Here is a 27,427-nt window from a genome sequence, read left to right on the forward strand (position 1 = left end):
TAACAAGGTACAAACCTGGTACTAACAAGGTACAAACCTGGTATTCATCTGGTACTAACAAGGTACAAACCTGGTACTAACAAGGTACAAACCTGGTACTAACAAGGTACAAACCTGGTATTCATCTGGTACTAATAAGGTACAAACCTGGTACTAACAAGGTACAAATCTGGTACTAACAAGGTACAAATCTGGTATTTATCTGGTACTTACAAGGTACAAACCTGGTACTTACAAGGTACAAACCTGGTATTTACCTGGTGCTAACAAGCTACATACCCTTTACTTGGTACCACAGGGTCTGTATCTGGTACCTACAGAGTATGTACTCTGAATGTATCCTGTAAGTATTTGGTACATACTGTGTAAGTACAGAGTACCCTGTAAGACCCGGGGAAAGCTTCATAGTACAGCCCAGTCCCTGTAGTTTTAAGGTGGATACCCTGAAAGTACCCGGTACGTACTGGGCTGAACTATGTAGCACTAGGTAGGTAGGTAGGTAGGTACATTTATTTATATAGCACTTTTCAGCACGAGGCAACTCAAAGTGCTTTACTACCAGGTTTTCCTCCAGAAGTGCTAAAGCTAGCTGCTGCTGCTAGTTGCACTTACAAAGCTAAATGTGGATTTTTAAAACAAAGGTTTATAAAATAGCTTTTGCAAGATTAGAGACTGAATTTAGACGCAGAGATCAAACTTCGGTCCTTGTTTTTTGGACAGATGAGCTGCTAAAAGGTTTAAACCAGTTTAAACATTCCTGAGGTTGATGTCCCTTTTGGTCAGAGGTACAGAGAAGCTGAAGGACCACAGGCTGCAGAGCTCTGAACCTGTCAATCATGTTGTTACTGTCAATCAAAAACCCCTGAATGATGAGGCCGGAGGGCCGGAAGCTGCGCCCGGGAACTGACCTCGGCTGCAGAGGTGACGGTGCGGGTGGTGACCCCCACCGTGTAGATGCCCCCGTTGGCGTCCTCGTGGATTCTGATGTTGGATTTCTGCCTCCTGACCTCGAGGTCTCGCGCCGTGTCGAACAGGTCCAGCACCTCCTCGTTGTACAGCTGCAAAGTTTGGAATCAGAGAACGTGAACGAAACAAAACAACGTTATTTTCCACCATCGTTTCTTCTCCTTTCAGCTGCTTCCCTCCCCACCCCCCGCTGACCTTTGACCTCTGCCTGTCAGAACGTTCTCACCACGTCGTCTTAACGAGCTCTAAGTGCCTTCAGCTTTTTGAGTCCGGAGCTCAAACCGTGGCGTACAAATCGTTTTAATGCGGCGAGGATGTCTGGGATTCCGTACCTCCAGGAACTGAGCGTTGATCTTGAACTCGGGCACGGGCCGGCCCTGCTCGGCGGCGGCCCGTCTGCGCTCCTCGATGCCCGCGAACAGGTGGTTGACGGCGCGAGGAATGATGCCCAGCTCGTCCTCGCCGATGTTGACGTCGAAGCCGGTCCCCATGGTGTACGTCTTACCCGAACCCGTCTGAGTGCAAATAAAAAAAATCACAGTTTAATCTGTTTCAGCTTTCAGACTCGAGACAAGGAAAGAGTTAGGGGCGCTGCAGTCTGGAGGTGGGCAGGTTCAGATGGGTGATCGCCATGGTGACAAACAGAGGAATCCCACTTTGGGTCCGTGCCCAAACCCGTTTATAGAAACAGACAAGAAATGTGTGTGTGCCTCGTTTTAAAAAGGCCACACCTGCGGTGTTGTGTCGTTTCTTTGTGAGGCTCGTAAAAAGGCTCTGTGACGGACGGGACGAAGAACCACCGAGGGGAGAATAATGAGCCGAAAGAAGACGACTTCAACCGGGAATACGGTTTCCTTTTTCTCTGGAAAGACAGACTTTCATCTGAAGGTTCCCTTATAGACAAAAAATAATGCTAGGATTTAAAAAAGGCTGGTTTGCGTTTCTTCTTCTGATGCGTACACATTTATGTCTTCTCGCTAAACTAACACAAACGGTGGAAGACTTGGAGACTCTCTTGCCCTAAAAGGCTCCCGTTTAAAGAGATCCAAACTATTTCATTAATTGCTAACTAGGTCTGGATTTACTGACGCACGATGTCGGATTTCTCAGCGCTCCCTGGAGATTTTCTAACTTTCGGACTTCCTGAAATACTCAAACCAACGACCACGCTGCGTTCAAAGTCACTTAAATCCCCTTTTCTTCCCCGTTCCGAACCCAGACAAGTCATCTTCACTGCGTCGAGGTGCCGCCGTGCGATTGGCTGACAGGCGGCCGATGAAGTGGCCAGAAGCGGCATTTAGTGCTTCCTTGATCAACCTTTTATTTTCATTTACTAAATGAAAAAAGCAACAGCTGAGTTTAATCCCGTGTTTTCTGACGACTTGTCTGTTGAGGCAACGAAGTCTGCTGAATTAAAGCTTTCCTGACCAGCCGGCCCTCTTGTCGCTCCTCTTCCTCCGTTTCTTCCTCTTCTGGCAGCAGCTCTCGGGGGAAGGCGAACGTCAGACGGTAAATATGGCATCAAATCTAATTTTGAGCGCGGGGGCGATCTGTTTTGGCGCAGAGAGACGCCGGGTGGTTGGAGGCGCAGTTTGAGGCGCACGTCTCCCTTTGCCAGGGGCTTTGGGAATTAGCTGGTTGCTCAAAAACCCTCCGTTTGGTCAGAATGTTTTAGATTTGCCATTAAAATGTTACGTCTGTTCATTTCGAGGCGATCTTTGGGACGTGGTAAAGGAGGTCGGTGCAGCGGATGTTTTCCACCACACGGCTCACCTCCATGTTCTGGCGTGACGTCAGCTCGTTCTTGTTTTGCTTTGGTAGAGTAATAAACTCCCCCCGAGGCAAATCTATCAGAGCCGATGTGAAGCCGCGGCGAGGAGCAGGTCGGAACACGCGGGAGCCGCTGATCCCTCCGAGGCCGAAACGAAACCAGCGGATTCCGGACGGGCGCGCGCGACACCGACCTGTCCGTACGCGAAGACGGTGGCGTTGTAGCCCTCGAAGCAGCCGTCGATCAGCCTCTCGGTGCAGTGGGTGTAGATGGCGTCCTGCTGAGTGTCCATGTCGAAGACGAAGTCAAAGGTGAAGGCCTTGTCCTTCCCCAGGACCACCTGCGGCTCTCCAGGCATCACGTACGTGCAGATGTGGCAGCCCTCGATTTTCTCCTTGGCCAGCTGAGGACGAATCCTGGAAGGCAGAGAGACATTTGAACCCTCGGACCGCAGACATGTTCCACTCCGGCGGCGTTCTCGTTGACCTTAAAACAGAATCTGTCAAAGTTGGATTCAAACTCAGCTTCACGGCGACAGGAAGCGAATCTGAGTCATCGGAGACAGAACTGAATAATATGAGCTGATTTAAAGGACAGAACTTTCTTCTCAGGTGTAATGAGACGTGTGTGTGTGTGACCTGTGTGTGTGTGTGTTTCCTGGATGCGGTCGGAAGCGCAGCGACGCACACAGAGCGCTCACTGTTCAAGATGGAGGCAGAGCGAGACGTTAGCTCTGAGCAAACAGCCACGCCCCTTTTCGCTCGGAAAAAAACCCCAAAAACACAACATCGCTTCCTGCTGCAGCACGGGACGGAGGACAGGGGACGAGACGCGCCATGAGACACAGATGAAACACATAAGACACAACGAGACACACCATGAGACACACAGTGAGACACACAGTGAGACACACAACGAGACACACGGTGAGACAAGTGACAAGACACACGGTGAGACACACCATGAGACACACGGTGAGACACACCATGAGACACACGGTGAGACACACGGTGAGACACACCATGAGACACACGGTGAGACAAGTGACAAGACATGGTGAGACAGACAGTGAGACACACTGTGAGACAAGTGACAAAACACACCATGAGACACATGGTAAGACATATGACAAGACATGCAACAAGACACTTGAGGAGACATGGCGAGACATAACGAGACACAAGACAAGACATGCAAAGAAAGAGACATATGACAAGATGAATGACGAGACATGCGACGAGACAAACAGTAAGACATGAGACACACAACGAGACAAGACATGCAACAAGATGCAACGAGACACACTCAGAGACACACAACAAAACATACGATGAGACACTTGACAAGACACAGCGAGACACCGATGAGACACAGGAGACTGTGGGCTTCACTGACAGAAACTAGGGAGACAAAATATTTTCCTAAAACACAACGAGCGCACCGAATGACTGCTGATACGAGCTAAAGAAGCTAAAACTGAGAGCTGAAGTTAAAATGAGCCGAAGAGACGCAAAAAAATGAATAAAACTGAGGCTAAAATGATCAGAACAGCAGCTAAAACCAACAAAGCTGTAGCTAAAAGCAGCTGAACGATAGGTAAAACAGTAGCTGAAACCTAAAAGAAAACAACAGCTAAAAGCTAAAAATAACAGAAGCTTACAGTAGCAACACATATATTAAAGCTAAAATAAGAAATCAGTAGCTAAGATTAGCAAAGTTGTAGAAAAGTAGCTGAAAGCTAAAAGTACTAAAATGGTAGCTAAAAGAAGAAAATTGGTGGCTAAATGTAATAAGTGTGAAAATTGCAGCTAAAATAGCAGAAACTAAAAATAACAAAATGATCATTAAAAGCCTAAAGTAGCTAAAAAAGTAAAAGTGGACAGAAGCTGAATGAACTAAAACAGCAGCTAAAAGCTAAAATTTGCACAAGAAGACGAAAGCAGAGCAAGCAGCCGAAGCAGCTGTTTGAAAGATCTCTGTGTATTTCTGTGTTTTCAAACCTAAATATAAAAAGTCTGAGAGCTAAAACATACACACACACACACACACACACACACCTGTGAAGCACCGTGGGAGGAATGAACAGCGTCTGTGTGACTCTGAGGACAATCAGCTGAGGTTGGTTGTTTGTTTACATGTTTTAACGTCTGGAGTGAAACGGCTGAAGTCTTCGGGGAGCCGTATACTTCCTGGATAAACTGAGGGGTTTATTCATCGCAGCGGTCCGTGGTTTGGTCCGATTTTACAGGAGTGGGTCGACATTTAATCCCCGCTGGCCTCCTTTCCATGAAACCTGACGGAGAAATTTAATCCAGGCTGACAAAAGGAGGCGCCGGCAGCGAGGGCAGCGAGTCGGCGGCTCGTTGTTCCTCGAACCTGCGACGTTCAGAGCTGACACTTTTAGAAGACGTCGAAGGAAACGAGGGAGTGAAACGACCGTTTGTTGCTTCGTGGCTCAGAATGATCTGATTTCCACTTCAGGCATTTTTATTATCGCGTCAAAAAACGATTCTTTAAAATCTGCTTCAACAAATTCGTCTCAACTTTGTCCTCGTCCGCAACTTTCAGCTTTTAGCTAACCGTTGCTGCTTGTAGCTAGTGCTTTGCTTCTTTCAGCTAACTGCTATTGCTTTGCTACATTTAGCTTTAAGCTAGCTTTTCAATACCTTTAGCCGCCGCGAGGGTTTTGCTACTTTCAGCTAATTGCTATTAGTTTGCTACATTTAGCTTTTAGCTAGCTTTTATTTCAGCAAACTGCTATTGGTTTGCTACGTTTAGCTTTTAGCTAGCTTTTTGATACTTTTAACCATTGCAAGAGTTTTGCTTCTTTCAGCTAACTGCTATCGGTTTGCAACGTTTAGCTTAAGGCTAGCTTTTTGATACCTTTAGCCGTCGCAAGTGCTTTGCTACTTTGAGCTAACTGCTATTGGTTTGCTACGTTTAGCTTTTAGCTAGCTTTACTTTCAGCTAACTGCTATCAGTTTGCTACGTTTAGCTTTTAGCTAGCTTTTTGATACTTTTAACCATTGCAAGAGTTTTGCTTCTTTCAGCTAACTGCTATCGGTTTGCAACGTTTAGCTTAAGGCTAGCTTTTTGATACCTTTAGCCGTCGCAAGTGCTTTGCTACTTTGAGCTAACTGCTATTGGTTTGCTACGTTTAGCTTTTAGCTAGCTTTACTTTCAGCTAACTGCTATCAGTTTGCTACGTTTAGCTTTTAGCTAGCTTTTTGATACTTTTAACCATTGCAAGAGTTTTGCTTCTTTCAGCTAACTGCTATCGGTTTGCAACGTTTAGCTTAAGGCTAGCTTTTTGATACCTTTAGCCGTCGCAAGTGCTTTGCTACTTTGAGCTAACTGCTATTAGTTTGCTACGTTTAGCTTTTAGCTAGCTTTTCTTTCAGCTAACTGCTATCAATTTGCCGTGTTAAGGCTTTAGCTAGCGTTTTAAAACCTTTAGCCGTTGCAAGTGTTTTGCTTTTTTCAGCTAACTGCTAACAGTTTGCCATGTTTAGCTTTTAGCTAGCTTTTTGATACCTTTAGCCATCGCAAGTGCTTTGCTACTTTTAGCTAACTGCTATTAGTTTGCTACCTTTAGCTTTTAGCTAGCTTTTCTTTCAGCTAACTGCTATCAGTTTGGTATGTTTAGCTTTAAGCTAGCTTTTTGATACCATTTGCCATTGTGAGTGTTTTGCTCCTTTCAGCTAACTGCTATCGGTTAGCTATGTTTAGCTTTTAGCTAGCTTTTCTTTCAGCTAACTGCTATCAATTTGGTACGTTTAGCTTTTAGCTGGCTTTTTGATACCTTTTGCCGTTGTGAGTGTTTTGCTACTTTCAGCTAACTGCTAACAGTTTGCCATGTTTAGCTTTTAGCCAGCTTTTTAAAACCTTTAGCCGTTTCAAGTGTTTTGCTCCTTTCAGCTAACTGCTAATGTTCTGCTACGTTTAGCTTTTAGCCAGCTCTTTGATAGTTTTAGCCGTTGCGGGTGTTTTGCTTCTTTTAGCTGTACCGGCTCAGTTTCAGCTGCTTCAGCAGATCTCTCTCAGCTCTCAGGCTTCTCACAGAAAACGTGATTTCTCTGGTTTCGGCTAAACGTCGCGGCGAAGACTTCGGCGACGTCTGCGCAGAATCTGAGAGAAACCTCTGAGAGAAAGACTTTAAAAATGAATAAAAAGATAAATTTATTAAACTAGTTTCTGTTTAAAAGAAGCTGCAGTCCGGAGGTTAGCTTTATCTTTAAGCTTTTCACCACTTATCAGGCGCTCTGAGAGCAAAACACAAGCAGCTGAGAGATTAGAGAGGCTTGAATCATGGATTATTTACCCAACACACTGACTTCAGATGATCTCCAACCCTAAACTTTACTTTCAACGCAGCGGCGGCGCTGAAGCGCTGAACCGCCTCCTGCGCGCCACACGGGCCGTTCCCGAACACGTCGGTTCGGACACCCCGCAGGCGAAGTCAGGCACGCTGAGCAACAATCACCTTTCAGCACATTAATCCGTCCTGGCACCTCGAGCCTGATGGAGCGAACGATAAGAAACTAAACACAGCAACAAAAAAAAAGGTCAGAAGTGGAGAATTTGACTGAATTTATCACCTTTCAGAGTGTTTAGACCAAAACATGATGAGAGTTTATGGTTGAAATGATTCATCAGCTTGATTTGTTCAGTAAAAAAACAAAATCAAATCAAACTTTCAAACTTTACACATAAATGGTTTGTTTGATTGACGCCCGGACGCGAAGAAGGGCTGAAACTCGGCCATTTTTACAGATATTGAGCTAAAAATCGGCGTGGTAGTAGCCGAGAGTCATCCTGAACACATACTTTTAGGCTAAAGCTCTGGCATGACAGAGGCCTGAATAAACGCATGTTTTGCTCGACCGCAGCAGGTAACGTCTGCAAGAGAAAACTGGATTTATCTCCGCTCTGATCGGTAGAAAACTTGGTTTAAAACACGGTTTCTGCTGCAAACAAAGCTTCTTTTTAAAGCGCGGCTTCTGGCCGAGAGGAGCTTTCTTTGGTAATATGAGGAGTTCACTGGAGGCTCTGTGTACACACACACACACAGGTCCAGTAAAGTACACACATTTAGCTGCACACAAAGGGGTTCTGTGAGCCTCCACCCATGAGACAAGTCGTCTCATCACGGCGATCGCAGCGAAGGAGGGCGTCGCACTAAACAAACCCCAAGAGCCTCGAAAAAACAAATTAATGAAGCTTATTTAATTAAAAAACAGAAAAAAAGAGATGAGTCAGCTGCCAACGCTGCTGCTGATTCACCAGCCAATCAAAGAGCTCGCTGACCTCACTCTTCTGGCCAATCAAGTCGCTCCCCAGAGAAGCGGCTGGTCCTCACCGTGCATCATCATCATCATCATCATCACCAACCACAACCTGCAGGCCTGACTCGTGAGTTCTCAGTAAACCGACACCGAGGAGCGTGAGCGCTCCAGGAAGAGGAACCTGAGGCGAAAAGGCTAAAAGGAAAATAAATAAAACCCCAACATGAAGGTTTGAGGCTGAACTGAAACCAAATCTAAAAAAAAGAACATTTCATGAATGTTATTTAGTGAAACACATCCACAAAATAATCCAAGGTCCCGTTTTTCTGACCTAATAGTTGAATTAACTGTTTTTAGCATTTAGGTCAATAATTTCCATCTTGAGTTCATGACGAGCCTGTGCCGCGGCCGACATCAGTGTTTCATTTCAGCTAACTCAAGCTAACATTAGCGTTTCATTTTAGCTAACTCAAGCTAACATCAGTTTCACTTCAGCTAACTTAAGCTAACATTAGCGTATCATTTCAGCTAACTCAAGCTAACATTAGCATATCACTTCAGCTAACACAAGCAAACATTAGCATATCACTTCAGCTAACTCGAGTTAACATTAGCATATCACTTCAGCTAACTCAAGCTAACATTAGCATATCACTTCAGCTAACACAAGCAAACATTAGCATATCACTTCAGCTAACTCGAGTTAACATTAGCATATCACTTCAGCTAACTCAAGCTAACATCAGTTTCACTTCAGCTAACTCAAGCTAACATTAGCGTTTCATTTTTGCTAACTCAAGCTAACATCAGAGTTTCACTTCAGCTAACTCAAGCTAACAGTAGCGTTTCATTTTTTGCTAACTCAAGCTAACATCAGAGTTTCACTTCAGCTACCTCAAGCTAACATTAGCGTTTCATTTCAGCTAACTCAAGCTAACATTAGCGTATCATTTCAGCTAATTCAAGCTAGCAGTAACCTATCACTTCAGCTTATTCAATCAAACATTAGCGTATCACTTCAGCTAACTCAAGCTAGCAGTAACCTATCACTTCAGCTTATTCAATCAAACATTAGCGTATCATTTCAGCTAACTCAAGCTAACAATAGGGTATCACTTCAGCTAACTCAAGCTAACATTAGCGTATCACTTCAGCTAACTCAAGCTAGCAGTAACCTGTCACTTCAGCTAACTCAAGCAAACATTAGCATATCACTTTAGCTAACTCAAGCTAACATTAGCATATCACTTCAGCTAACTCAAGCTAACATTAGCATATCATTTCAGCTAACTCGAGCTAACATTAGCGTATCACTTAAGCTAACTCAAGCTAACATTAGCATATCACTTCAGCTAACTCGAGCTAACATTAGCGTTTCATTTTTGCTAACTCAAGCTAACATCAGAGTTTCACTTCAGCTAACTCAAGCTAACATTAGCGTTTCATTTTTGCTAACTCAAGCTAACATCAGAGTTTCACTTCAGCTAACTCAAACTAACAGTAGCGTTTCATTTTTGCTAACTCAAGCTAACATCAGAGTTTCACTTCAGCTACCTCAAGCTAACATTAGCGTTTCATTTCAGCTAACTCAAGCTAACATTAGCGTATCATTTCAGCTAATTCAAGCTAGCAGTAACCTATCACTTCAGCTTATTCAATCAAACATTAGCGTATCACTTCAGCTAACTCAAGCTAGCAGTAACCTATCACTTCAGCTTATTCAATCAAACATTAGCGTATCATTTCAGCTAACTCAAGCTAACAATAGGGTATCACTTCAGCTAACTCAAGCTAACATTAGCGTATCACTTCAGCTAACTCAAGCTAGCAGTAACCTGTCACTTCAGCTAACTCAAGCAAACATTAGCATATCACTTTAGCTAACTCAAGCTAACATTAGCATATCACTTCAGCTAACTCAAGCTAACATTAGCATATCATTTCAGCTAACTCGAGCTAACATTAGCGTATCACTTAAGCTAACTCAAGCTAACATTAGCATATCACTTCAGCTAACTCGAGCTAACATTAGCGTTTCATTTTTGCTAACTCAAGCTAACATCAGAGTTTCACTTCAGCTAACTCAAGCTAACATTAGCGTTTCATTTTTGCTAACTCAAGCTAACATCAGAGTTTCACTTCAGCTAACTCAAACTAACAGTAGCGTTTCATTTTTGCTAACTCAAGCTAACATCAGAGTTTCACTTCAGCTACCTCAAGCTAACATTAGCGTTTCATTTCAGCTAACTCAAGCTAACATTAGCGTATCATTTCAGCTAATTCAAGCTAGCAGTAACCTATCACTTCAGCTTATTCAATCAAACATTAGCGTATCACTTCAGCTAACTCAAGCTAGCAGTAACCTATCACTTCAGCTTATTCAATCAAACATTAGCGTATCATTTCAGCTAACTCAAGCTAACAATAGGGTATCACTTCAGCTAACTCAAGCTAACATTAGCGTATCACTTCAGCTAACTCAAGCTAGCAGTAACCTGTCACTTCAGCTAACTCAAGCAAACATTAGCATATCACTTTAGCTAACTCAAGCTAACATTAGCATATCACTTCAGCTAACTCAAGCTAACATTAGCATATCATTTCAGCTAACTCGAGCTAACATTAGCGTATCACTTAAGCTAACTCAAGCTAACATTAGCATATCACTTCAGCTAACTCGAGCTAACATTAGCGTTTCATTTTTGCTAACTCAAGCTAACATCAGAGTTTCACTTCAGCTAACTCAAGCTAACATTAGCGTTTCATTTTTGCTAACTCAAGCTAACATCAGAGTTTCACTTCAGCTAACTCAAACTAACAGTAGCGTTTCATTTTTGCTAACTCAAGCTAACATCAGAGTTTCACTTCAGCTACCTCAAGCTAACATTAGCGTTTCATTTCAGCTAACTCAAGCTAACATTAGCGTATCATTTCAGCTAATTCAAGCTAGCAGTAACCTATCACTTCAGCTTATTCAATCAAACATTAGCGTATCACTTCAGCTAACTCAAGCTAGCAGTAACCTATCACTTCAGCTTATTCAATCAAACATTAGCGTATCATTTCAGCTAACTCAAGCTAACAATAGGGTATCACTTCAGCTAACTCAAGCTAACATTAGCGTATCACTTCAGCTAACTCAAGCTAGCAGTAACCTGTCACTTCAGCTAACTCAAGCAAACATTAGCATATCACTTTAGCTAACTCAAGCTAACATTAGCATATCACTTCAGCTAACTCAAGCTAACATTAGCATATCATTTCAGCTAACTCGAGCTAACATTAGCGTATCACTTAAGCTAACTCAAGCTAACATTAGCATATCACTTCAGCTAACTCGAGCTAACATTAGCGTTTCATTTTTGCTAACTCAAGCTAACATCAGAGTTTCACTTCAGCTAACTCAAGCTAACATTAGCGTTTCATTTTTGCTAACTCAAGCTAACATCAGAGTTTCACTTCAGCTAACTCAAACTAACAGTAGCGTTTCATTTTTGCTAACTCAAGCTAACATCAGAGTTTCACTTCAGCTACCTCAAGCTAACATTAGCGTTTCATTTCAGCTAACTCAAGCTAACATTAGCGTATCATTTCAGCTAATTCAAGCTAGCAGTAACCTATCACTTCAGCTTATTCAATCAAACATTAGCGTATCACTTCAGCTAACTCAAGCTAGCAGTAACCTATCACTTCAGCTTATTCAATCAAACATTAGTGTATCATTTCAGCTAACTCAAGCTAACAATAGGGTATCACTTCAGCTAACTCAAGCTAACATTAGCGTATCACTTCAGCTAACTCAAGCTAGCAGTAACCTGTCACTTCAGCTAACTCAAGCTAGCAGTAACCTGTCACTTCAGCTAACTCAAGCAAACATTAGCATATCACTTTAGCTAACTCAAGCTAACATTAGCATATCACTTCAGCTAACTCGAGCTAACATTAGCGTATCGCTTTAGCTCACTCATCCACATGAAACCATTTAGCGTCATTCAAGGTGGAAGTTATTAAGCATCATCATCCTCTTCCTCTTCCTCATTAGTGAGTCAAATAAGACTCATAGTTTCACATCATGTCTTATGTACTAACTATGAAATAAAGTGTGATTTTTAGGTTTATGTTTGAAGCACAAGGCGACAAAAATGCACAGATCTGTTCAGGAACGGTAGTTTGTTTATATGAATGTTTAAAAAGAGGAAAATGCTGAATCCAAGATGGTCGTAATCCACTGTAATGTTCCTTGGCCTGACGAAGGTGGAGCAGCGTGACTTGCTTACATAACGACACAGGCGAACAGGAAAAGGATGAGCTTCTTTTAGCCGGCAGGTAGACGAGTGTATTTTTACTTCTGCCTGTGTGAACTGAGGCCTGAAGGCTGGAAATGAGTCATAAATTATCTCTGGTCGTCTGGTTGGATGGAAGTTACTGAATGTCTCGGAGGGGAACGTCCCGTGACGTCAGCTGGCAGCTGCTTCCTCTGCCTCGTGAATATTCATCGTTAAATTTGCCCGGGCGGACATCGGTCCATCCATGCGAGCTCAAACGCCGCTTTTGTGTTCAGAGCTGAACCCACAGAGGTCAAAGGGCACGGGCTCCTTTAACGAGCACAGTCCTAATTCATCTTTAAATGCACGTTTTGGAAGCTGTAACATCTTTTAAAAATTTGGAAAAAAACGAGAATTGTTTGTTTTATTGTTTAAAGCTTACTTCATCTCTGGTAAACAACTATAAGAAAAAGTACTACTGCAGCTAAACTTCCAAATACTAAGAAAAAAATGGCATTTTCTGCAAAAATACAGTGAATGAACTGTATTGGACTTAACTTGAAAGTACCTTGGTACACACAGGGGTATACCTGGTATTTTACCTAGTAGGTTCCTGGTACATACCAATTAAGTCCAAGATATGTACATGTTAAGTACTAGGAATGTACTCAGTATGTACCAGGCTGTATATACCCTGGTACATTCAGGGTAGTGGTATTGTACCTGGTAATGTACATGCCTCAATAAGTAACTACCTGGAAATACCAAATACAAATAATTGCTGGTAAGTACTTTGTACGTACCAGTCAACTACAAGATATGTGTCTGTTAAGTACTAACTACCAACAAATCAGGTATATACACAGTACATACCGGACTGTATTGTACCCCTGTATGTACTAGAGTTGACCTGACATTGTACTTGTTAAGTACCAGGTACCTATTAGGTAAGTACTAGGAAAGCACCAGGTACTTACTAAGTACCTAACAGGTACTTTTACGTAACAGGTAAGTACTGTATTATACCTGATATTACACCTGGTAGGTACCTAGTACAGGTACAGGTAGATACCTGGTACAAAAAGGGTGTTTTTGGTATTGCACCTGGTAAGTACCTTGTATGTACTAGTCAAGTACAAGGTATGTATCTGTTAAGTACTAACTACCAACATATCAGGCATATACCCAGTAAATACTAGACTGTATTATACCCTGGTATGTACTTGGGTCGACCTGGCATTGTACTTGTCAAGTAACAGGTACCTATAAGGTAAGGACCAGGTACTTGCCAAGTACCTAACAGGTACTTATACCTTATACTTGACTGTACTGTAACACCTAAGTACCCGGTAGGTACTGGGGCTGTATTACACCTCAGCATGTATTGGGGTATACCTGGCATTGTACTTGGTAATTACCAGGTACCTATTTGGTAAGTACTACAAAAGGACACGGTTCTTACCAAGTTCGTAAAAGGTACTTATACCTTATATTTGACTGTTATGTAACAGGTAAGTACCTAGTACGTACCAGCACTGTATTATACCCCAGGGGTATACCTGATGTTATACCTGTAAGTACCAGGTAAGTACCTAGTACTCAGTGGTACTGTATTATGTACTTGTATCCATATTTAGCTCTGAGTCATCCACCGGTGGAAACCTTCATGAGAACGATTCTTCTGATTAAAAAGGAAAAAAACTTCTCAGTTACTTTAATGAAACCTGAATCCTTCCTGCTCGCTGAGACCGCAGGCCCTGAATTATTAAAGGTGCATTTCAAACATCTTCACGAGCTGACGGACCGCCACACCGGTCCTGGTTTATGTCGTCGTTTCGGCTTTGGAAACATCAACTTCCTGTCACGCTTGTCTTTTCTTTTTCTTTTTTTTCTTTTGGTTTTCTCTCATGAGAAATTAAAACGTGTTGACAGTTCTGGGCTCCTTTCTTCCTTTGTTCCGTTATCGCACAAAAGTAAAACATAAAAAAATTAAAATGAGGTTGTCAACAGATACTAATAGCCTCGCGTGTTGAGGCAGGTTGTATCTGGCAACCCGCTGGCTGGAGCTTCACGGTAATTATGATGTTTCCACGGCGATTAGCTGAGGTGAAAACACCTGAAACGAGGCTGCGGTTTGCTGCTCGAAGGGAGGGATTCTGCTGAATATCATCATCAATTTAAAAGGTGACACGTTTTCTTAAGCAGCGAAAAACTCTGATTTACTTCGGCTGTTTTTCTTCCTTTAGCTGAAGGAACGCTGGAGGTCTAATTGGGGGATTTTTGAGCCTCGCCTCCGTGTTGTTCCAGGGCGCAGACGTTGTGAAAGCGTCCGTCAGATGAAATTAATGGATCTGACGAGGGACGGAGATGCAGTAAAAACACAAACAGATCTTCGGCTGATTACACGAAACGCTAGCGTGTTAAAAAAAGCTGAAGCTAGGATCCTGACGGGCGGATACGACTCAAGCTAATATTTGTTTTGTTTCAATTTTGTCGCCTTTTGTCTCCCCTCGCCTCCCGCAGGTCGAGGATAAGTGAGAAAACGACAAAATGAGCAAAACATTAGCTGAACGCTAGTTTTAAATGACTAGCTACAAGCTAAAACTATTAAAACGGCACCTAGAAGCTAAAGGTACAAGCAGCAGAACGGTAACTAAAAGCAGCAAAAGGACAGCTAATGCTAACAATCCAAAAGGCTAGCTAAAAGCTAAGAATCACATGACTAGCTACAAGCTAAAACTAGCTAAAAACAAAAGGTAGAAAAGCAATCGTAAACAGCTAAAAGTAACAGAACTGTAGCTAAAAATACAAGTAGCAAATAGCTAGCTAACAGCCAAAAGCAAATTGATAGATAAAAATAGCATAACACAACAAAAATGTTAACAATAGCAAAGAGCTAGCTAAAAGCTAAGAATCTGATGACTAGCTTCAAGCTAAAACCAACATAAAATGGCAGCTAGTGGGTAAAAATATGAAAAAGCTAGCTAAGAAAGTAGCAAAGGGCTACCAAACAGCTAAAAGTAACACAATAGTCCCAAAAAATAAAAGTAGCAAATGGCTAGCTATAACCAAGAACAAGTTAAATGGGAGCTAACAGCTAAAAGCAAATTGCTAGATATATATCCCAAAATGCTAGCTTAGAAAAAAAAAAAGCTTAGAATCAGATGACTAGGTACAAGCTAAGTCTGGCTTATATAGCAGCTAGAAGGTAAAAATATGAAAAAGCTAGCTAACTGTAGCTAAAAAAAAAAAAGTAGCAAATGGCTAGCTATAACCTAAAGGTAGCAAAACGGGAGCAAACAGCTAAGAGCAAATTGCTAGACAACGCAAAATGCTAGCTAGAAGCTAAGAATCAGATGACTAGCTACAAGCTAAAACTAGAAAAATGGCAGCTAGAAGCTAAAAGTATCACAAAGCTAGCCAAAAAAAAACAAAATGTAGCAAAGAGCTAGCAGAATAGCTGCTAAAAATAATGGCTAAACAGAGTGCGCTTAAGTAGATTTAACGTGTATGATGCTTTTGTAGGAGCAGAATATTTCTAAGGTCAGCTGGCTGTGGCGGCCATCTTGAATCAGCTGCGGACGTACTGAGAGTTTCAGTAAAACGACAACAGAGATCAGCTGGGACGCTGAAACGGGACGGACGTGATCTCAGGAGTCCGTCGGCGCTGTGACGAAATCAAGTCATCGATTATTGATCGACTCCGAAAGGAGCGGAGTCGGACCTGCGAGCCAATTCGGCTCGGTAAACACAGCTGTGGGTCAAAGTCTGAGGAAACATGAGCGCGAGCGCCTTTTGTCCTCTCTCCCCCCGCTGCTGACGCCACGCTTCAGGTTTCCCAGAACTTTCTGGACTCAGATCTGCTTAAATAAAATAAAAACGATCAAACAGACGACATGTTTGACTTTAAAGCTGCTCGATCTAAACTACAAAGTCAAACATAAATAAAAGTTTACCCTGAACTCTATCAAATGCTGCAGTTTGATTGAGTTTAACTCCAGTAGTTTCCCAGTTATCTTGACTGAAATCCTGAAACGCGGGTACGCACTCAATGTAAACAAAGCCCTTTTGTGTGCGTTTCGCAAATCTGAGCATGAATGCGCACCGATACAAACAAATTGTCGACCTTATCGTTGCCAAGCAGCCCTCAGGTAGAGATTTACCTATTTTCAGTCGCTTTGACTGTTTACGTAGGTAAACAAAAGCAAGCGGTAGATGTTTGGGAACTTTAATCCTCAGCATCTTAAAGTGATCTGCTTGCAATCGGATTATCCGTTGCGGGTCAGTCTCAGCTACCACCAAGCCAAATTTCAGCTCGATATCTGTAAAATTAACCGAATTTTCGCCATTTTTGTATTTGCTAAATTCGGTCAGCTGTGGCGGCCATTTTTAATTGGTTTGACTCCAAAATTTAATCAGCTGTAGTCGCGCATCCAGTGATTGATTCCTGAAAGTTTCATTCAGATCTGATCGCTGGTTCGTGAGATATTTTGCTAACAGACACAATGAGCAAAAAATAATAAAATAAGATGATGCTGAAGCAGGGTGAGCAGGTGTCACAGGAGCATCCTTAAGGAAGAGGAGGAAGAAGAGGGTCCCGTCTGCATCCTTACCTCAGAGCCACGCGCACCGAGCTCTCATCCGGTCCGCCGCTCATGGTGCCACCGAACCGGGTCGAGAAGCAGCCCGCTTTCCCTGTTTCTTTATCCTCTTAGGACGGCGGAGCGTCCCCCCTCCCCCCGCTCCTCTCACTGAACCGCTTCTATCCTCAGCTTCCGGCGCGGAATTAAACACATTTTTTTAAATGTATCTTTTTTTTTTTTACAGAGCTGTTAAATGTAAACGTCCATGACGGTCAAACGGCGGTCAACTCTGCAGCGGCATCGCCTCAGCCTCCTGTCCGGGTGGAGAGCGGCGCGTGTGGGGAGAAGAGCCCGGGCAGCAGCCGCTTCACCCCCTCCCCTCCGAGGCACATGACGTAATTAGGCTCCTCCCACCGAGCTGTACCAACCTGACAAGGAGGAGGTGTGTGTGTGTGTGTGGGGGGGGGGGGGTAGTAAACAACAACAATAACAATACACCGAATACTTAGGCGAAATAGCCGGAAAAATCCAAAAGAAAGAACAACAAAATCTCATCAAAATAAACCCAACTACAGTGTGTTTGAGAGTTATTTAAATGTGCTTTCGTGTATTATTTTTAGATTAAATTGAATAAACAGAATCAAGCCTGGCTGCTAAACTATGCTGCCATCTAGTGGTGGAAAAAAGTGAACGCGTTTGCAGCTCTGACTAGCTTTTTAGCTAGGTGTATACATAAATACGTATCTGTGGCTGTATAGCTTTCTGGCTAGCTAACAAGCTATCTAGCATCTGGCTTGCTATCTAGATAGCTGCTAAGCTATTTATTTTTCAGACAGCTACTTAGCTAGTTGGCTAGCCAACTAGCTAACTAGCATCTGGCTTGCTATCTATGTTTCTAGATAGCTATTAAGCTATTTGGTTAGTTATCTAGCTATTTATTTAGCTATTTGGATAGCTAGCTAGCAATCTGGCTAGCTAACAAGCTATCTAGCATATGACTAGATATTTGGCTAGCTTTCTAGATAGCCACTTAGCTATTTGGCTAGCTAATTAGCTTCCTAGCTAGCAAGCAATTTACTATTATTGATCACAGAGGAAAGTTGAAAAAGTAGCATCATGTCAATAAACTAAAATGAACTAAATAGTATTAAATAGACACCAATAAATACATACAATAAACTCGTTATAAATAAAACAACAAGACAATAAGTTGTTAAATAACCTAAAATACCCGAATGTTCATTAGGACACTAAATGAAGACATTATTAATACATTAATCTCATTTAAAAAATGTAAAAATCTATTTCGTGTTTAGCATGACATTAAAAAGCACATTATAAAAACAATTAACCTATTTAAAATATAAAAATACCAAAACACTTTCAAGTAATTAAAAAAATAAAATAAATAAACATGTTAAACTCAGCCTGGGGCCTTTCTGGGTGGAGTTTGCATGTTCTCCCTGTGCACATGTGGGTTTACTCTGGGTACTCCGGTTTCCTCCCACAGATCCAAAAACATGCATGTTAGGTTAATTGATGACTCTAAAATTGTCCCTAGGTGTGAGTGAGTGTGAATGGTTGTTTGTCTCGTTTGTCTATATGTGGCCCTGCGATGGACTTGCGACCTGTCCAGGGTGTCCCCCGCCTCTCGCACAGTGACTGCTGGGGATAGACACCAGCTACCCGCGACCCGGGATGGAGAAGCGGTTAAAGAAAATGGATGGATGGATGGACGTTAAACTCAATAAATAAATTAAAATAATTTTCTGGATTGTCACTTCAATATAGAACCGGTCTGTGCTGCCCTCTAGTGGATGAATGACATCGCTGCATTTTTGGATTCATAAATGATTGGTTTCATTTAATTCAAATTTCTTTAAAAGTGGACAATAACATAAATTAATTTTAAATATTCTGTTTGAACGGCTCATGTTCATACATTTGCTTCATAAAACAAATAAAACAACAAAAAATCAGGGACTTTTTCTCTGTAAAAATAAATAATTAGGACAAACATTAGTTTCATTAATAGAACGTTAACTTCCTGCGTATAAAACAACATTTAGCCTGTTTTAGCTGTTTGTTCAACAGTGACAGAACTCTGAAATGTTAAAGGTCTCATGCAGTTCGGACACGAGCCGAAGGTGTGAGGAGGGAAAGTGCAGTGAGAGCCGACATCTGCTGAAGAAGCTGAAACTGAGTCGTTGAAGCTAAAAACAGCAGAACACGAGCTAAAAGCTTTAAGGAGCAACATACCAGCTAGAAGCTAAAAGTAGCAAGGCACTACGTAGAAGATAGGAGTAGCAAAAGGTTAGCTAAAAGCTAAAAGTAACAGAATGATAATTAGAAGCTAAAAAAAAATGCAAGGGTTTGGCTTTTGGTAGGAAAAGGCTGGCTGAAAGCTAAAGTAGCAAAAGAATAGCTAAAAGGTAAAAGTAACAGAACTTTAGCTAAAAGTAGGAAAATACTGGTTAAAGACAAAGTAGCAAAACACTACCTAAAAGCTAAAAGTAGCGAAAGATTAGCCAGAAGTTTAAAGTAGCAGAACAGTAGCTAAAAGTAACAAAATGGTGGCTAAAAGCTAAAGTAGCAAGGGGATAGCTAAAAGTTCCAATTAACAGAACAGTAATTAGAAGCTAAAAAAGCAAATATTTAGCTATTAGTAGGAAAAGGCTGGCTAAAAGCTAAAGTAGCAAAAGGTTAGCTGTAGGCCAAAAGTAGAACTGTAGCTAATAGTAGCAAATGGCTAGCTAGAAGCTAAAAGTAACAGGAAATCTAAAACTAACATGAAGACATTTTTTTTAAAACGTACAAAAGTCACAGCTGGTGTGTCCTGAATGAGCCGAATATTTTCGAACACAAACAGCTAAAATATCACAAAGCTTAAAGAAGGAGAACAAGGAACCGTTGCTGAAGAACATTGAGGAAGAACCACAGAACGGACCATTCCAAGTTTGCATCATTTCCTTTTATTTACAAGAAAATACACGTTTATCACTTTCCAACATAAAGTGACGTTAGTTCACCGGGTTCTGGGCCTGGAAGCTGAGGAAGGAGAACCGATCCGACAGGCGTTCTAAGCGGAAAGCGCTAACCCTGCAGTGACTGGCTTCGGCCAGCAGGGGGCAGCAGAAACAAGCTGAAGCTCGTCGGTCCTGAAAGCCATCGCCTTTTAGTCCAGACTCTGCGTCATCCGGCGGCTCGTGTCTCCTCCCGTCAACACAGTCTGGACAGGAGACCGGCGCCACTTCCTGCGCCGCGGCGCTAAAACAGCAACGAAAGAGGAGGACCGCCGAGCCTCCACAGCTACGTTCACCGTGGCTCGGCGAAGAAAACGGGATAAAAATCTACATTCTTCAGATTTAAAACTAAAAAATCTAAAAGCAGCTCTTCGATCCTGGGTCTGCAACCTTCACTCAGAGACCTCGAGACAAAGACGGGACGCGACGTGAAACGTAAATAAAAACAGAGAAGTCATTTAGAATTTAATGGGAGCGAGACATCTTAAAGGGGAAATGAGATCAAATATTTAAAAATAAGAGTTTTCAGGTTTTTCCTTGTAGTTCAACACCATCATCAAACCCTCCAGTGGTCCGTTCCTCTGGTTTCAAACATTAACGACTCGTTTTTTAGAGTTTCTGTGGGCTGACTGTGTGGGCGGAGTTACCTCCTCAGAAGGAGGCGGGGCCAGACTGCCGTAGGACGCCGAGGAGGTTACTGTCGAAAAGCTCATTTCAAATGGACTGAGGTGAAGAGGAGAACTGTTCTGAGGTCAGACGGCCTCTCTGATGGTATGGGGGTGCATTAGTCCAGGTTTTAGAGCAACATCTGCTCCCATCCAGGACTGTTGAACAGACAGAATGGGACAACCTCAGATCCAGATGTTTACAGACTGATGGAGATGCTGCACAGAGGAGAACATCTGGAAAAGCTGTTTTAAGACGTTTTGCTGCCTTAAATTTAAACTACAAAAAAAAAGATAATTTCACAGTTTAAACATTTAATTTGTTTACTACGCTCCGCTGAGAATATATATTTACATTATAAAATTAAACAACTTGAATAAACTCTTCATTATTTTTAACGTTAGGACAAAGATGAACTCTTTCGAAGGGTAAAAATTTTAAATTTAAACGATGCAAAGCCGTGGGAATCCTAGGTTTCCAATTGAACAAGTCAGAAGGAATGATTACACCATTATGTCTTTGACTTACTCAACTTTTATCACGTTTTAATCGGGGCGAGCCTTCATTTTTTAATTCTCATTGTTGTCAGAACGACCGGAAATGCTTTAATTTATTTATTTTATTCTGTTGTACGTGAGTGAAGCTGCCCTTTCTTCATTAAATATGTTAAAAATGTTAAATTTTCTGGTGGATTTTCAGAGAAATTAGAAATTAGAATTTGGATCAGAGATTGTTAAAAATGTCCTTAATCTAAATGTTATTATTTCTGCCTCGATTCTGGCCCTGAAAGAGCCACGCGGGGCCCCCGAGCCGCAGGTTGCAGACCCCTCCATGATTCAGGCCTAACGACGGATCTGATTGTCTTTTTTTTTTTGTCTCCTCAGCGTCAGTAAGAGGGAGGTATCATCAGTGGTTCGAAACGTTAAAAAAAATAAAAACTGAAGATCCAAAACACAAAACACAAACCAGAATCCACAGGGACGATTCAGACCACATTTCCTGCTCCGTTTGAGAGTTTCTTTAAGGCAAACGTTGAACGAATTCACGCAGCTTCACAGTATCCGATCCCATCATGCAGGCCGGGGAAAAAAAGTGGTTTCAGCAAAAAAAAAACTTCTCTAAACTTCCAAACGAGTTGCTATTCCTACTGATACGGCCGTCGTTCGTAATAAAACGAAAACAGAGTTAAATGCAGGATCATCAGCGGTGTAAGGTGCACGGAGACGCACTTCTGCCTTCAGACCAAGAAGAGCAGCAAACACGGCGCCGGACACCGGAGTGAAGGATTGTGTGAAAAAAACGGCCATTTTTCTGCCTCCCAGGACGGAACATCCCGCCGTGCCGCCTGGAATACCGCTCCGGACGTTGAAATGTTCCCTGGGGTGTTTTCGTCGTCACGGCAACCGATCGGAATCAGCCCTCCGGGGGGTAAAGTGCTCTAAAACCACGAAGGGAACAATCAGCTTGGTCTAATCGGGGCTCCAGGTAAGTTTCTCCAACGATCGGAGGCTAAAAGGATTAAAAACAGAGCTGCAACGAGTCGGGTACCGAGTTCACTGAGCGTGAGAGCGGGCCGAGTCCGCCACGGGTCATCGATGCACCCGGAAGGCTGCTTAACGAGCTGCTTAACGAGCTGCTAGGCGCTACGCTAACTTTTACAGCCACCCGAGGTGCGTTCATCCTAAAGAGGAGACTCTGTCCGTCGCCTTTTTGTTGTCCTGACGTCGTTTATAAACTTCACACATGATGTAAAGAAATCTACGTTTGGACCATTATCTGTGTAACAAAGCTTCTTGGGAACAAATCGGTTTCCGCTCCAAACGGCGCCCAGTTTTTCAGGCTTGTCCTGCGACTGTTTGGTGTCGATTGTTAGATTTGATGACCGAAGTCTGAAGAAACGAGACCAACCGGCTGTTTAACAACCGGCTCAACAGACGGAGGGGGACTCGGGAGCATGCGGAAGAACCATACGCAGCCCGGCTCCTCCTCCTCCTGCTGCTATTGAAGAGGAAATAAAAGCCTTCCTGATGGTCTAACATCTGTTACCAAGAAGAAATAACCAACCTATGCGCCGTTTTTATTTCAGGTTTTAGCAACGCCATGATAGGAACAGTTCCTCGTTTTGTGCTGATCAATAAACGGTTGTTGTTGTTGTTGTTTATCAGGGGCTAAAATTTCATTTTCAACACAAATCCCCCCGTTGGAATGGGTTAAATTTGTAATTAGAGGTTCCACAGGCTTTCATTCGTCCTCGTGTCGGCAGGAAGTCAAACGAGTCGGTCTGAGCGAACGAGTCCGTCGCTGAAAAATCCCCAATCTTTGTAAGGTGATTAGCCCCGCCCCTTCACATCTGTAAAAAGCCCTAAATGTCCTCTGTTGACAGCAAAAAGGAGGTAATTCGGTAGTATGCAGTGGGTGGGGCATAAGACATAATCAGGTGGACAAATGTCCCCCACAGAGGACACATCTGAACGGCTGGTAGTCGGGAGGAGATGCGTTTGTGATTCATCGGTTCGTTACCGCGTGCAGCTCTAATTAAAAACCTACGACTGAAACTACGGTCAGTGGGTGTTACCGGAGGGGACGGCGCTGCTGGGTGGGTTTTGTCCCCCCAACCGTCCCCCGTCCTTCACGTCTCGGACAGCAGCAGGACAAACGAGGGACTGAGCAGAGGACGGAGGAGGAGGTTTAACCTCGAGGCGAAAAGAAGAAGATCAAAGAAGAGCGTCCTCGCCTCAGACGCCGTCCCCGCCCCTGTCCCCGTCCCCCACGTTCACTCTTCGGCCGTCTTCAGCACCGAGTCGTCCCCCAGGATCTTGCAGAGCTCGTTGAGGCGGTTCTGCATCTCGGGGATGCCGGCGAGCTGGGCCTCGAGCCGCTGCTTCTCCTCGGTGAGGCTGAGGCGCGTCGCCGAGTCCAGCTGCTCGAAGCGCCAGCCTCCCTCGCCGTCGAACTGCAGCAGGTGGGTGTGGTACTTCCTGCGGAGACAGGAAGTGGAGACAAGCTCGAAGTCACCTCCTTCTACGAGCTGAAAACAGGAACCGACCAGTGAAACGAGCTCTCAACGCTAAAAGAAGCCGAACACTAGCTAAAAGCTACAAGGAGAAAAGCAGTAAACTGCTAGCTAAAGCTGAAAATCAGCAAACAAGATTAACTAAAGGCTAAAAGTGGCAAAACGCTAGCTAAAATATCACATTAGCTAAAGTCTAGCTAAAATGTAACAGCAGCTAAATACTCATTTTAAAGCTAAAAGTAGCCAAACACTAGCTAAACATAGCAAAATGTGAGCTACAATTTAAAAGTAGCTAAATGCTCACTTGGGGCTAAAAGTAAAAGTACCAAAAAGTAGCTAAAAGGTACAACACGTGAGCTAAAAGTATCAAATTGCTAGCTAAAAGGTGAAAGTAGCTAAAATGTAAAAGTAACTAAACATGAACTAAAAGTATCTAAATGCTAGCTAAAGGTTAAAAGTGAAAAAAAAAAAAACATGATTTAAAGTGGCAAAACCCTGGCTAAAATAGGCAAAAATACTAGCTAAAATATATAAAAGTAGTACAAAGTTAGCCAAAAGCTAAAAGTAGCAAAATGTTAGCTAAATACAAAAAGAAGCAAAACATTTGCTAACCGGTAAAAGTAACAAAAACACTAGTTAAAAATGAAAAATAGTAAAAAAAACTAGATAAAACCAAAAGTAGCTAAAGGCTAGCTAAAAGCTAACAGTAGCATGTATTTCTACAGGAAAATATTTTGTAAATCAAGTTAAATATAAGTCAGAAAACCCAAAAGTCTGTCTGTAAATGTCCCCAAAGAGCTGGACGTTTGGACGTCTGAGTGGTCAAAGCAGGACAACGTCGTACAGAGATGTCCGCAGCGTGGCGGGACGTACCACAGCGAGGGACGGTGCGTGATGGACAGCAGCGAGATGCCGGCGTCCTTGGCGGCCTGGAAGATCTTCCCCTCCACGTCGATGCTCACGGCGCTGGTGCACTCGTCCAGCAGGGCGTATTTAGGCCTTCAACACAGAGTGGAAGCCATTTTTAAATCACTGCTTCTCACCTCAGCAGCCACTGTTAATGCTAATTAGCCATGGCGGCCATCTTGACTCCGTCTTACTTTTGGTAAAACATGCGCGCCATGCCCATCCTCTGCTTCTCGCCTCCTGACAGAACGTCCTTCCAGTCCAGCTCAGCGTCCCAGCCTGGACAAGAAGACATTTTATTTTGAAATCCTAACACATTCTCTCAAAGCGCAGACCTCTTCCTGACTTCAGTGACGGGTGTTGTGGGTAATCTCGTACCTCCCTCTCTGGTGACGATGTGATTAAGGTTGACGATGTCCAAGATGGCCTCCAGGTCCTTGTCGGTGAGGCCCCTGGCAGCCATGTCCTCCACAGAGTCCGGGTAGATCACCTGGTCTCGCAGCGTCCCCAGCGACATGTACGGCCTTCAAAGAGACGGGACAAACGTTACGAGCCGTTTCGGGTGTACGTGTCAGGTTCCGTCACGGATACCAGGAGGCCGTCTCGTCCCGAGTATAAAATATTCACCGCTCCGCAGGAGGGAGCTCCGAGATCCGTTACGCTCAAAGGGCTCGGTTTGAGACCGCCGCGGCTGCTTTCAGGCATCCCGGAGGACGTTAAATCCCTCAGACACGTGGAAATCAGGCGCCTCGTCATCGAACGCTCCAAAGATTCCCGTTTAGATCTGAAAATCTGCGTTTGGGACCCATAAGCGGGTCTTTAAAACACCAAACTTGACGAACTTTGTCGAAATTAAACCGAAACCAGAAGCTGAATTAGCCTCGGCTGTAACACAGAGATGAAAACGATAATCACGAGTAAAAAAAGGGGCGAGGCTCGTTGTTAAATGGCTTTGTCGAGCTGGAAAGGTTTGAGAACAGCAACAAACGGCAGCTCTGATTAACTTTTATTTTTATTAAACAGATCAAATTTATTGGTGGACAAAGTCAAAAAAAGATGCATTTTTTGTAGAATCAGTCACGCTCTGAAATATAAATATTTTTATCCCATTATTGGTGCTTTTGTCGCCACCTACTGGCCAGTCGCGGGAATCTTTTTATTCATTTTTTCAAACCGAGGAAACATTATCCTGTAGTAGTCTTTTGACAAAAAAAGAAATTAAACTAGAGGCACTCGGAGAGCTCAAACCTCCGCTGAGGCCACAGCGTAATTAAAATAAATTAAATAAAACCGGAAGCAGAATTAATCCAAAGTATTTATAAATACGTGCAACAATATGAATTAATTCATGTTCTTTTACCCGTATAAAATTATTCTTTTCTCCCGTTTCAGCTGCTCGGCATTTTGGCGACTTTTCATTAAACGTTTCCTGTTTCTCGGGCAGCAGATCAGAGCCACGCCGTTGTTTCCAGCGTTTGTTTTCGCCCATTTCTCCGAAGCTTCGGCTGATTTCCTGCGGAGACTTTCGGTCTTACTGGACTCCTGTCCTCGGCTCGGATGTCTCTGTCGCAGACGGGTCTCGTTACGGCGGGTTGGATTACGGCAGCGGCTCGGGAGCACGAAGGACGTCTGATTACGGCGAGTGTGTGTGTGTGTGTGCGTACCTCTGAGGGATGTAGAACATGTGTTCTGGTGAAGGTTTGTAGAGCCGGCCGCCGTAGACCGGCCACAAGCCGCTGAGGATCCTGAACAGAGAGCTTTTCCCGCATCCATTCGGTCCTGTGATCAACAGGTGCATTCCTTCCTCCACCTGAGTTAAAAGAGGCGGTTTATTAACCCCTCGGGCGTCGCTACGGGGACGTCCCCCGGACAAAAAGCCTCAAACGTTGGCGCAGGAGACACAAAGCAGCGATGTAAAGGTCGTTTGAAGCTGGATCTGCAGGAGCTGCTGTCAGAGTTTTGACACTGTAGTCGTTTCAAGATGGCAGGGATCCACTTCGAGTCGGTCGGGGACTCAGAATCGCGAGAAAATTAACCACTTTACAAACTCGGATTAGCTCGTTAGCTTCTTGATTTAAACTCCATTTCTTCAAACCGAGTCCGATCGAAGCGCCATCTACGACAGGTAAGATATTAGCTAACCCCTCCAAGCCTCACGCTCACATAGCCGCCGCTCAGACTTGAAAGCCGGCTCTGGGTCGAGGCCTGCGTCGTCTTCTCGGCGAACAAATCGAGTTAAACTCGGTTTTCCAGACACAGGGGGGAACAGAGCCGTGTTTGATCTTTAAGCGAGCAGAACATGCGGTGAGAGCAGGACGGTGGGCGGAAGGTGGCGAAACAAACCAGAGGATGAACGTCCTTCTTAACGAGGAGCTTTAACGAACGCCACACAGACTTTGGGGAGATTCTCGACCCGTCACGCCGAGCACGGCGGCCCGTTTGGAAGTCGACGGCTGCCTCACCTTTACGTTCAGGCACGACACGACGACGTCCCCGTTGGGCGTGATGATCGGGACGTTCTCACACACGATCCCCCGCTCGACGTCGATCACCTCACCTGAAGACAGGAGGAGAGAAAGTTAACAACACCTGGACTCCAAGCAGCTCGTTAGAAAAGACAAAAGTCCAGAAGAACCGAAGGAGGTTCTGGATGGAACCCGTCTGAGGCGGAGCAGAGTGACGAGAGGAGGGAGTGAATTACCACCAGGAGCCAGAGGGGGGCGCCATAGATTCATCCATCCATCCATCCATCCATCCATCCAACTGTCTGTCCATCCATCCATCCATCCATCCATCCGTCCATCCATCCAACTGTCCGTCCATCCATCCGTCCATCCATCCAACTGTCCGTCCATCCATCCATCCATCCAACTGTCTGGCCATCCATCCATCCATACATCCATCCAACTGTCCATCCATCCATCCATCCATCCATCCATCCGTCCATCC

At 43.6% G+C, this 27,427-nt stretch overlaps 2 protein-coding genes across 2 annotated transcripts in view; both read right to left on the reverse strand.

Moving 5' to 3' along the window:
• The window catches only part of LOC108244060 (kinesin-like protein KIF21A), a 44,067-nt gene extending 26,810 nt beyond the window's left edge, over window positions 1-17,257 (reverse strand). Inside the window, 4 exon segments of the mRNA XM_017429931.3 lie at window positions 909-1,058; window positions 1,299-1,481; window positions 2,931-3,153; window positions 16,901-17,257. Coding sequence (XP_017285420.1) covers window positions 909-1,058; window positions 1,299-1,481; window positions 2,931-3,153; window positions 16,901-16,944 — 600 coding nt within the window. The 5' untranslated portion in view covers window positions 16,945-17,257.
• Window positions 17,258-21,375: 4,118 nt separating this feature from the next.
• LOC108244061 (ATP-binding cassette sub-family D member 2) overlaps window positions 21,376-27,427 on the reverse strand; it is a 15,518-nt gene continuing 9,466 nt past the window's right edge. The window contains exons 5-10 of the mRNA XM_017429932.3: window positions 26,941-27,035; window positions 26,143-26,288; window positions 24,857-25,002; window positions 24,673-24,757; window positions 24,446-24,571; window positions 21,376-23,537 (exon numbers count right to left, since the gene is read on the reverse strand). Of these exons, the coding sequence (XP_017285421.1) occupies window positions 23,333-23,537; window positions 24,446-24,571; window positions 24,673-24,757; window positions 24,857-25,002; window positions 26,143-26,288; window positions 26,941-27,035 (803 nt within the window). The 3' untranslated portion in view covers window positions 21,376-23,332. The remainder of the gene's footprint in view (window positions 23,538-24,445; window positions 24,572-24,672; window positions 24,758-24,856; window positions 25,003-26,142; window positions 26,289-26,940; window positions 27,036-27,427) is intronic.

The sequence above is a fragment of the Kryptolebias marmoratus genome, linkage group LG18 (assembly GCF_001649575.2).
Source record: "Kryptolebias marmoratus isolate JLee-2015 linkage group LG18, ASM164957v2, whole genome shotgun sequence".
Taxonomy (NCBI): Eukaryota; Metazoa; Chordata; class Actinopteri; order Cyprinodontiformes; family Rivulidae; genus Kryptolebias; species Kryptolebias marmoratus.